The sequence below is a fragment of the Crotalus tigris genome, unplaced genomic scaffold (genome assembly GCF_016545835.1).
Source record: "Crotalus tigris isolate CLP2741 ecotype Arizona unplaced genomic scaffold, ASM1654583v1 scf7180000024472.5447098, whole genome shotgun sequence".
Classification (NCBI taxonomy): Eukaryota; Metazoa; Chordata; class Lepidosauria; order Squamata; family Viperidae; genus Crotalus; species Crotalus tigris.
This window is the reverse complement of record NW_024100643.1, coordinates 4,899,839-4,912,284: the sequence shown is the minus strand read 5'-3', so window position 1 is coordinate 4,912,284 and position 12,446 is coordinate 4,899,839. Positions and strand designations below refer to the sequence as shown.

The window sequence follows — 12,446 nt, the reverse complement described above, 5'->3', positions numbered from 1 at the left end:
CTAAGATGAAACTGGGAGGAGCTAGATAATGAGGAGGCATGACAACTTGACAACTTAGTCTGATTAGGCAGGAGGACTGAAATAACCCATTGGTGGATTCTTCAGTCATCATGCTGAAGAATAAGCCATTTTAATTGCTGTACTTTAAAACTTCTAGTGGGCAGATCTCCGTTATATATCCAACCATGATACCATGTTCAATTCTACAGTTCAGTTAGCTACAGTTGCACTAAAGATGTTACCTAGTTGGGTAATGAAACATCTGCAAGAAAACAAACAAGCTTAGAGAACACTAAGGACTTCACAATTCAATTCCAAGCTATAAATATTCTCTTCTATTGGTACAGTTGTTTTCTTTTATCTTTGGAAAGATAAGCATACATTTAGATCAGGGGTGTCAAACTGCCAACCCATGGGCCAGTTGCATCATATGGAGGCTGCCCCTACCCTAGCTCCGGCAATGTGGAAAAAGTTGTGATACATCGTGATATGTCACATGATGCGGCGAGTTTGACACCTGTGACTTAGATCCAAAAATCCTAAGGTGATTTAATTTTTTTTTGCTAAACTATAGTTTATAATATTGTTTTCCTCCTGCAATGGATTAGTCTGCTATGCAAGCCTTATTTCTCTTACTGCACAGAATCAATTTATTCACAATCTGTTCCTGGTTGAAGAGATTTCTTCTTTTTTAAAATCATTAGAATGAGCCATGATAAAGGTTCATTTGTTTGTTTTTAATTTCAAAGGATCAACCTTGCTTTCCTTAAATACTTTTGCCTTCCTAATTTCTAAGGAATGCCTCTTATGACTTTACCGGTAGCTCATTTGGAAGGTAGTTAATTGCTGAAATCTTCTCATCAGGCCTATCGGCTAACATAGCACTGCATGTGTACAATGGGGATTTCCTTCCTTCCTTCCTTCCTTCCTTCCTTCCTTCCTTCCTTCCTTCCTTCCTTCCTTCCTTCCTTTCTTCCTTTCTTCCCTTCCTATTTTGTTATAGTATAAAGGGAACAGATGTCTCATAAATAATCAAATTTTTCTTTAAATCATAAGACATCTGTACATATAAAAATTCTATTCCATTATCAGAATGTAAACCCTGTGGCTTTCTTCCAAATTTATTTTTTTTAGGTAGACCATTCATTGTATGACTTTCTGAATATTTCATTCTAATGCCTTATCAGAAATAAACAGGAAAAACATGATGCTTTATTCAAGAAAAAAATTATAAAAACTCCATTTTCTCTATTTGACTTAACAGGAAGGGAATAAAGGTCAATGTGGATTTTCTCACCCAGTCTTACTGTGTTGCATTTCGATGCTTTCAGCACAGTTTGCACTCTGATTCCTGAAGACAATTATATAAATGCATGGAACAGTCCTGATTGGCATATTTTAAGGTGACCAACCATCCTCCTTTAGAGAGGACAGTCCTCCTTTTTAAAGTTCTGTCCTCCCTCAAAAAGTGTCCTCCTACATGTCCTCCTTTTCCATATTTGAAAACTAATCTGCAGGGCTTTTTTTTCTCATAGAACGCTCAGAACGGTGTTCCGGCATCTTTTTTTGATGTTTTTTTTTTCAACTTTTGCATGAGCTATGCTACTCCCCCTATTGGCTTTTAAAAGCCAATAGGAATTGCTGCTGAGCGCACCAAAACACCCAGCCAGCAAACTTTGCACATGTAAGTTGTTTGCAGCGAAGGCAAATTGGCAGGAACTTTGCACCCCTCCCTGCTACCCAACTACACCATCTCCTAGTTAGTCCCAAAGATACCTGCAGGAGACTGGAGTGGCGACGCCACGGTAACTTTCTCTTGATTTTTGGCCCTGCTAAGGCAATAATGGCTGCGGGCACAAGAGGCAGGGGCACCGGGGCTGCTGCGGGTAGGGGTGTGAGGGGCAGCGGTGACCGGCTGCCTCCCGTGCTGTGGGAGCCATGGGGCCTGCTCTACACGGGGCTGTGCAGGGTGGGCGATGGTGCTGGCGGGGTGGCTGCAGGCAGGGTGTATCAACGGCGGGCTGCCCCCCAGGGCCGGAGCCGGCGCAGTTAGTGCTTTGGGAGCCGTGGGGCCCGCTCTACACGGCGGGGCAGCAGTGCTGGTGGGGCGGCTGTGGGCGGGGGTGCGGCATGTAAGCATAATTACAATATAAAATATTATTGTTACAAATGTTTTTTATTATGCATTTATCATATTATAGTGTATTCTGTATTATTGTTGCAATGAATAAAATGTTTCTTTTATTTACGATATTTTTTTCTTCAATTTATTTGTGTCCTCCTTTTCATTGTAAAAATGTTGGTCACCTTACATATTTGCATTTTGGAAATTTTGAATTTTACAGAGACTACCTGTAAAGAAGTTTTAACTACATTTGTGTTTTCTTTTTATACCTTATGCCTTTATCCCTTTGGCTTACTAGTTGTTATTCTTTTTTTATGCATTCTTCAGACTGTTGTTTACACGAGAAGGGGAATAGTGTGACTGATTCATAAATATGTAATTAAATTCAAATAATGTAGCTAGTCCCTCAATGTCTATATTTAATGACATTTTTTGTGCCACATTAAAAAATATGTATTGTGATTCATCCTTTGAAGGGAGATATTTTTTAAGCATTTTATGATTTTGATGCAAGGATTACCTTATACAGGACTGTAAAACACCTGGGTGTTCAAGACTACAAGGCCAATAATTATGACCCACCATGCCTCTGGAGGATGGCTGCTATGAGGAAGTATTGCCTTGGAACTGCAGGCTGCAAAGGATTAGCAATCAGAGCTTTCCCACAGGAAAACAAAACCCAGCTCAGAGTTGGGATCAAGGGCAAATAAGAATTAACTTGGCTCTCAGTTCCTTATGTGCCTTTTGATACTTCTCCCTGGCACCTGCTTGTTTCCCTGACAACCGCAATGGGATGTGGACAGAAAAGAACAGGGAAATTCAGAGAGGAACAAACAAGCTCTCACATGTTGCTTTCCCAAAGTAGGCCAAGGGTCATGCTGGCATGTTAAAGGGCCACATCCTATTTCTTTTGCCTCCTCATGCTAATGTAAAACTCCAGCAAGAGAGATTCATTCAAAACAACAGTTCCTTTTAGCAAAACCGTGGAAAAATAAAGAGCAATAAATAAAGAGAGGATAAGTAGGGAAAGAGAAAGAAAAGGCATTTAAGGCCTCCAGGCTTCCCACTGTTCAGTTATAATCTTTTTTCTCTAGAGGTGCATTTATTGTTCTATGTCCAGAGGTGGTATCTTCTTTTAAGCGTGGACCATCAGCCATTGTGCATATTGTCTGGATGAGGCTGAAAGTGGTGGAAGATGCTGGACAACCACAACTACAGCAATGGACACAAACATGGTGCCCATAAGGAGCTGAAATTTCCAGCCATTCTTGTTTATTATTGTTTCCTAAGACGGCCAGGGGATTTACGTAGGATCTATGAAACCATGGCTCACTGACTTATGAGATCTTTATGATCTCTGGTAATCTCAGCCAACAAATTTCCTTTAACAATTCTGCTTAAGAAAAATAGTAACTCTTATGCAGCTGAACAAATGAATCCTGCAGCCTTAAGTTTATGCACAATATAGATAATTTGGGGAGAGAGGATTGGAGACTCTTGAAATTTTTCAAACATGTTGTGATCATTTTCACAAATGGGTTGTCCCAGAGAGGTCTGCTATTTCACAAAATGGCTATCATGGCCACTATAACTAATCTCAAAATGGTGAGGTTGCTCGCTGCTACTTTCCTTACATTTCTTTGGGGGGAGGGAACTGATACATGAAACTTTGGACAAAGCTCTGGACTGCAACTATATATAGTTTTCAGATAGCCATAAGACTCAGAAGAATTCCAGTGAAATTAGGCGATGCTAATAGTTGGTGGTTTCCTCTGAGCAATGCCAGTTTTTAATTTAATCTTTTTTCCAAAATTAAAATTACCTAAAAATAAAAACAGGAGAACACGTAACCTGTGTCCCACTGAGTAAAATCTGTCCACTGGGATCATTTTACCTGTCCCTGCTTTACAGAGTGACAGGATGTTTTGGGTATGAGATGCAAAGAGGCCACTTGCAATTCCTTGTAAATTGAAGGAAAGGGGTGGGGCAACTATTGTGAGAAGCTGAAGGTGGGAAGTCACTTCTTTATATATTTCTTTCCTTTTTCTATAGTTTTAGTTTTCTTTCTTTCCCACAGCAGTTCTAATTCTTTTTTTCCTGCACCTTCTATTCTTTGTTTTTATTCTATTTGTTAGTTTATATTAGTTTTCACTATTATAATTATAATATATAATAAAACTACTATTAAAAAAAAAGAAAAGAATGAGAAAAAAGGGCAGGAACTCACCAACTCTGCACCAGCTGAACAGAGGGAGTACTCAGTACACGGTCAGGGAGAAGGTTGATCTCTTTCATAATATTGGCCAGTCGGACAGGAAGCTCTTGGCGAAGGAATATGAAGGAGGTCTTCTCACAGGCATTGCTGGATCCTAAGTGAAAGAAAAACAAAATGACACACAGAGCCATTAATAAATCTGCATTATTCAAGTAATGTGTTCTTTTTTCGAGATTCCAAAATTATTATGTACTACTATAATTTCCCATGTGAAGAGTGTAATAGGACGATAATGATTCAAATGATAGCCTTCTGAGATTTAGCTCCTGTAATAACTGATGGGTTCAAATAACCACAATTTATTGCAAATACTGAACACGCTTGGAGAACGAAATATCTTTTCACATTCTCTTCACGCATCAGATATTTATGAACAAACTGTGAGAACACATGATTGTAGAGAATAACTTTAACAGGAGGATATGATAGTTTTAAAAAATAAGGGAGACTACACTGAGATTCAAATATTATTTTTATTTATTAGATCATAACTTTTCTCCAAAATGTCAAGGCTTATATGAGGATTGCCTTTATTTTATCTTCATAGTAACAGTGTGAGTAGCTTGGGCCTATTAATTTATCCAAAGTCCTACAGTGAGATTTTGCAGCACAGAGTGGACCAAATCTTGTTTCTCCTCAATACATCAATCATTACAGCACATTAGTTCTTACACTGGCTTTCAGGAATGGAAATTTTATATCTAAAGCACTTCCCTTTTATGGCTGCTACAAAGTCCATATATTTTCCATGCTTCATCAACACTTAATTGCTGAAATTTTTAGTATCTGACTCGTGTCATCTCCAAGGATGGAATTTCCATGAGATGCTTTCTCAATGTTATTCCTTTCCCCATAGTTTCATAGTTAATACTAATGGGAAAAGGCCACATTTACGCTACATAATTTTACAGTTATAATTCAAGATTTCCAAGTGTGTAAGAGAAGAGGTTTGAGAGGCTGCCACAAGGAGGAGGTGGTCAATTTATTCTCCAAAGCACCAAAAGGCAAGACGAGAAACAATGGAAGGAAACTAATTAAGGAGAGAAGCAATCTGGAATTAAGGAGAAACTTCCTAATAGTGAGGACAATTAACCAGTGGAACAGCTTGCCTTCAGCAGTTGTGGGTGCTTCATCACTGGAGATTAAGAAGAGACTGGACAGTCACTTGTCTGAAATGATATAATATCTCCTGCTTGATAGGGAGGCTGGACTAGAAGACCTCAGAAGTCCCTTCCATCTCTATTCTGATTCTGAGAGCATACTTTTTCACTTTTGTAGTATGCAGACAATGTAGGAGAAGTACATATTATCTTCATTTTAAAATAACTATTCCATTTAGAATAATGGTCATGGTAACTTCTCAATGCAATATTTTAATTTATGAAACAGCTTTTAGACAATTTTAAACAATATGTAGACAGTTTTCCTTTCTGCCTTTTATTTATTCAAACAAATGTGTGAAATCAGATCACAGTCTATTCAGGTCTGAGATTTTTATGTTTTTAAGTCTTCTAATCCAAATACCAGAAAAAACAACATGGTTGATCTCCTATTTCAATGCAAGCAAGCTTTTTGTAAGGGTATAGAATATCTCCCTGCCAGCTGGCATTTTTCCAAAAGGATGTTCTATTTATCTCCAATTGCCTTAAGACAGTGCTTCTCAACGTTTGTGTGATGGCGACCCCCGTCACACAAACATGCCGCGCATGCGCGGGGCCGCCCCATGCGCGGCGCCCCCATGTGCGGCGCGGCACCGCACGCATGCGCGGCACCGCCCCATGCGTGGCGTGCATGCGCGGCGCCGCCCCCCCAGGGGGAAAAATGGCGGATCGCCTTATTTGGCGACCCCCGAGAAATGGTCGATCGACCCCAATGGGGTCGCGACCCATAGGTTGAGAACCGCTGCCTTAAGATGATGGAGCTCATAGTCCAGCACTTCTGGAGGAGACTGTCCAAGAAGAAAACTACTCTGAGCAGGGAGAAGGAGGCACGCAGATTCAAAAACTAATCGCTTGCAAACATGATCACTTTTTTACCCCCTGTAAGGACTCAAACATGAAATATAAGATAAATTTACAAGCTAAACAAATCCAACCAGTTTATTCTACAAAGGTCTTAAGCTTTTAGAAATAATCCACTTTAATCCCACAGAAAGTAAAAAACCAAGATTATTTTCAAGAAGGCCTGAATTGCTGGGAGTGCTGTGCCTTCTTTGTACAAACCAGTCTTTGCCAACCTACTATTCTATTTAATTATTGCATCAGAGCTCCTATCATCACCAGGCAGCAAGGCCATATTGGCTGAGGGAAAGATGGGGTGTAGATCCAACATTTCTAAAAGCTTGGGCAAGGCTTGATTATACAAACAAGGCACAGTATTACATAATTATTTTTTTTAACTAGCAGGTAAGCAACTCATCTTGTTTTTTTGAATATTCAAAATTTTATTAATATAAAATATAAAAATATAAAGGAAAATAATAAGAAAATAAGGGAGAAGGGAAAAGTTTAGGGCAAAGGGAAAAAAGAACGAAAAAGCATTGACTTCTGACTCCTTTTGTTACAGTAGAATAAGTTAATAGCATCAAACCTCAACTTTTTTACTTTTATATAATGCAAACTAGCAATTTTTATAACAACAAACCTATCTAATCTACAAAAGTGAAATTCAAAGTTTCATTTTTTTCCATTTCAAGCACAAAGTCCAAAAGCTGTTTCCAAGCAGAAACAAAATTAATTGTGTTATTTGCTTTAATCAAAGCAGTCAATTTGGCCATCTCTGCTAACTCCATCAACTTTTGCAGCCATTCATCCATTGTAGAAATCAAAGTATTGTTCCATTTTTGTGCATAAAGTAATCTTGCTGTTGTCAACATATATAACGTCAGTGTCCCAATTTTTCCCCCCAAATCTGGCAACTCATCTTGTTTTGAAGAGATATTCACTATTAAGCTAGCACAGAAATGTATATAAATGGTAAATATCAGCGGAGAATGACAGCTAGGCACAGGAAGACACGATCAGCAACAAAACACGAGAGGTTTAGAATTGCACAGGCAAATGAAACAAATGTGAGGCAACTGCTAAGTTCTCCCTACTATGTTTCTATCTGACCTCTCTAATAAAGTCTATAGAGATCTGATCCCTTTAAAAGCTACATATGACATGTAACTGACAACTAGAAAAAAAATGATAAGATAGGTAATGGAATAAAGGGTGAGAGTTCACCCACTCCACGTCCTGTTGCATAATTTTATCAATCAGATTCCGTAAGTTCTTTATTTAGCAACACTGCATGGAAGAGTATCAAACATATTGACCACAGTTCAGATAAAGCAGTGCAGGAAAATCAAAGAGAATATAGCTTGGGGGGTGGAGTATTAGAGGAGGGCCTTAATCTTTCTGGCACTGAGACCCTCCAATCAGCACTTCTTGTCCTTCAGCTCCTTCAAAGGACACTACAAAACTCCCTCCGCCCAAATTGGTAGCTGAGACACAATTTTATTGAGCAGATTTTTCCTTTGCTTCTCCCCTTCATAAGTTAGATCTTCTATGCTTTCATTCCTTCAGCTTAAAATCCTTGCTTTTTGCCACTCAAAAACTGGAGGATCTTAATTCAAGTAAATTAAATTTAATGTAATTTAGGTTAAAAATATGATATGAACAATTGCAGTATTTTGGTAAATGTAACTGAGGTGTTTAGACTTTCTGAATAGAGACAGCATACATAGTGACACATTTGGAAAATGTTGAGAAATATTCTTAGCAAGGGTCACGCTGGCTGGAAATATTAAAAGCTAAATTCACACATCTAGAGAGTTATCTAGACAGTACAATGATTATGGCCCAAATGTTACACTCTATCCTCAGGCACGGAGGTCACTAGGTGACTTTCAGCCAGTTGTTATCTCTCAGCCTAACCCAGTGGTTCTCAATTATTTTCTGTCATGCCCCCCCTAGGAAGAAGAAAACATTTCGCGCCCCCCCGCGTGACTGTCTATCCAATCGGGTCCTTTGCGTGTGTCACGTGCGTCCAATATGACAGTATTTGCCGAGGTCAAACGAGCCCCCCTTTACGGAGCCTCGCGCCCCCCTGGGGGGCCCGCCCCACTATTTGAGAACCACTGGCCTAACCTATCTTCCAGGTTTGTTGTTGGGAAAAATAGGAGGATAAGAGTGATATAAAATATGAATGTAACATGAAGCTCCCAGGGGGAGAATGGGATATACACCTGAACAAATTCCCAGTTGCTCTGATTAATCGGTTAAGAGTCGGGTTACTGAGAGCTATAACCATACATTCCCATTCCTGATGTATGGTTTTATTTCAAAGTCTAGTGAATTCCTGGTATTAAGTATTTATAGAAATAGAGGCAGGTTTATATTGACAGAATCATTGAATCTATAATCACCTGTTCAGGAGCATGAAGTTAAGGCAGTGCTTCTCAAATAGTGGAGCGCGCCCCCCAGGGGGGGCGCAAGGCTCTGTAAAGGGGGGGTTCGTTTGACCTCGGCAAATACTGTCATATTGGATTTCTAGATTGGATCATCTGACTCACTCGCAAGCGGCAGCCCGACGCGGAGGACAACATGACCGCCAACGCACGTGACACATGCAAAGGACTCGACTGGATAGACATGATGCTCTATCCTGATTGGCCAAACCCGCCCGTGTGACTTTTAGACCTGGAAATCGGTCCTCTGTACAGAAAAAAATTTTTTACAGTCGCGCAGGGGGCGCGAAATGTTTTCTTCTTCCTAGGGGGGCATGACAGAAAATAATTGAGAAGCACTGAGTTAAGGCAACAATTCCTTAAACCACATAAGCTTACTACATAGAAATTCCTACTACATTCCTCAAGATTATGCAACAGGACCTACCAATTTAAATACTGCAAATAGCCTTGTACAAATTTCAGAATCATACCTATGGACTCTAGGGTTGAGGAGCCTGCAGTTCTCTGGAGGCTGTTAATTTATGACTCTCCCTAACCATTTCCTGTACTGGAAGTTAACAGAAGTCCCAGGTTCTTTTTTTTGTACATTATCTATTTTTTCATCATTTTAACTGGAGATGCCCAGAAGCAAACCTGGGGCCCTCTGTTTGTAACCTTTGTATGTGATCCCAAGAAATGCTCATTAGGAATTTTTCCCCCAACGGATAAGGAAAGAAAGAAACTGAGCTGAAGAAGACATGGCATAGATAGATATGCCATGTTTGGGAAGTCAAATTGAGAAACCATTTGGCATATTCACCCAGAGAAAGAGGTGATTTAAGGTCATCATACTATACACTTAGTAACCCTCAGCACACAGCAGAAGAAACATAAGGATCCAGAAACAAATTGAACAGGAGAAGTTGTCACTCTAAATAGCTTATGAGCATTTAAGTTTCATATTAACCCTGCACACATTAACAAACTTCTTTTATTTCATTATTATTCACTATCTCTTATTTCTATTGCTGTTTCTCCACAGAACTACACAATCTGTATAAAAATCTCATCAACAAAGGGTAATATTACATGCATTTCATGTCTACACTGTTAAATTTAATGCAACAACACAAGCACATTTTTACGTTCATATATATTTGGCAGTCATCCTACTCTATTCAATGAGATTATCTATGGGGAAATATGAACAGTATGATATATGCACATAATTTTTAAGGTCACAGGGATCTTTTCAGGTCAATCTTGATGAATAAACTTTGATCTTGATCAGAAAATTGGAATTGGATGTTCAATCTACATGAACTAATAAAAGAGGCTACTGGTTCCTCCTTTATGATTTCCTTGTACACTGCCCAGAGTTAATTCTGGTGAAAATTTGATTAATTAATTTCAAGCTCAATTATCCCATTTTAACTTCTGGTATACAAGCAACCACCAGCAGTAATAAAAAACACAACAGCTACATCCCTGCACTAGTTTCCTTGTAACATCAGTGAACTCAGTAGGATTTGGCATACAGCTAATATGTAAAGGATTGCAAGGACAAGTGACTTTGTTTGAAAGTCACTTTAATTTTAAAACTCCCCAGAAGTCAATTACCTGTAAGATAAAAAGCAGATGAGCTAATACAACGAGAAAAATCCTTCCAGAAGGAAGGAAGCAATTTCAGGGCAATCACCCCATCACCCCTAAAAGCAAAAAGATGTGCCGGGAATTTGGGAGTAGGTGTTAGAATTTCGGGTCTTGCTGGTAAGAGAAGCCTGATGGCTTCGGCCAACCTTCCCCCGACTTGACTCCCTTCAAAAGCCCTGGATACCGTCTCAGCCCAGTCTGAAACAGGCTGTTGGTGTGCATGAGAAAGAGAGAATGTTGGGGGGGGGAGGGTGGTTGTACTTTATCCCCCGACATCGCTGTGCAACGGCAGGGCCCCAGGGTACTCTGGGTGGAGAGAATGGGACTTGTAGCCCAACCCATTCGAAGGTGACAGATTCAAGAAACCGGCTGCGTCCCCCTCTCCCTCTCTGGCTCCCACGCACCGAAGTCGAGGAATTGCTTCATGGAGAGCGGCGACGGAGAGAATTTGCTGAAGTGCTCGATATACTTGGGCGCTCCGGCCAGCGCCGACTGGCCCTTCATCAGGCATCGTAAAAGACGCATCGCGGCTCCGCCAGGGCCTGGCAGGCCACCTTCGGGGGAGAAAGCTAGCGGCGGTAACCCCTTTCCCAGCAACCGGAAGCCAACAAGCACCTCGACTCTTCCCTAGCCTCTCGGAGAAACCAGCCCACCGACTGCTTAAAAGAGCTGGTAGACCTAGACCTCTGACGATCCGCCCCTCGCCAGCTGTCGGCCAACCAGCTGCAAAGATCTCGCATTCCGACAGCTGTAGTCCAATCGCTGCAGAAAAACAAGACATTTTCAGCCAATGGGGAGAGAATATCACCACGTGGCAAGGGGAGGGGTGGGGTGCAAGTGTCTCATGGCTTTTGGGATGCGCCCATTTAACTTTTCACTGCCCGCAGCTTGGCAATATAATAACTTTAAAGAGCATCTTAGCCTTGGTTTGTCTTGTCTTTGAAAACGGAACTCTTCAAACACCACAGGCGTTTGTTTGAAATATATTCTATAAATCCAATTCTTAATTTAAGATGTTACAAAACTCTTCCTATTATGGAACACACAGAAACGTTGCATTTTAAAAAGCAGAGACCTCTTTTAACAGCCCAGCCCAGAATTCGTTACTAATACTTTCACTGAACATCACAAGATCAAAAAGCAAGTTTTGAAGGATTTAGAGTTCTTCCTCAAAAAAGATGGTAAAGAAAAACAACAACCAGAAGAAAGAAAGATCCTATACAATCGGATGTTGTATTCTCAAAATTGGCAAATCAATTTAGTTTATTTTTTCCTAGATGCCCTCTGAAACTATCAATTTTAAATTGTCAATTTTAAATGCCTGGAACCTCTTTCTACATTCTGTTTTAAGATTATATGTAGACCGTATACAGTGGTGGGATTCAGCCAATTCGCACCAGTTCTGCAGAACCGGTAGCTAATTTTTTTTTTTGCCCAGGCCCAGAATGGACTTCCGAAAGCGGCATCTACATAGAGAACCAATTGTTCACATATTTGAATCCCACCACTGACCATATATGACTACAGATAGTCCTCAACTTACAGTCATTTAGTGACCCCTTGCAAGTTAGAACAGCACTGAAAAAAGTGACTTATGACCATTTTTCACAGTTATGACCATTGCAGCATCCCCATGGTCACATGATCAAAATTTGGATGCTTAGCAACTGGCTCATATGATAATTGCAGTGTCCCAGGGTCATGTGATCACTTTTTGTGACCTGAAAAAGTCAATGGGGAAGTTAGATTCACTTTACAACCTTGTTACTAACTTAACAATTGCTCTGATTCACTTAACAACTGTAGCAACAAAGGTCGTAAAATGAGGGCAAAACTTACTTGACAACTATGTCGCTCAGCAACACAAATTTTGAGCTCAGTTGTCATATGTTGAGAACTACCTGCAGTATATTACAGAGCTACTCTTATATCCCTCCCTATTTTTAAAAGACATTATT

At 40.1% G+C, this 12,446-nt stretch overlaps 1 protein-coding gene across 2 annotated transcripts in view; it reads right to left on the bottom strand.

The window, feature by feature from the left end:
• The window catches only part of PDK2 (pyruvate dehydrogenase kinase 2), a 37,602-nt gene extending 26,416 nt beyond the window's left edge, over positions 1–11,186 (bottom strand). For both annotated transcript variants that reach the window (XM_039333119.1, XM_039333120.1), the window contains exons 1-2: positions 10,893–11,186; positions 4,353–4,494 (exon numbers count right to left, since the gene is read on the bottom strand). In XM_039333119.1, the coding sequence (XP_039189053.1) occupies positions 4,353–4,494; positions 10,893–11,013 (263 nt within the window). In that variant the 5' untranslated portion in view covers positions 11,014–11,186. The remainder of the gene's footprint in view (positions 1–4,352; positions 4,495–10,892) is intronic.
• Between the last annotated feature and the right edge of the window lie 1,260 nt (positions 11,187–12,446).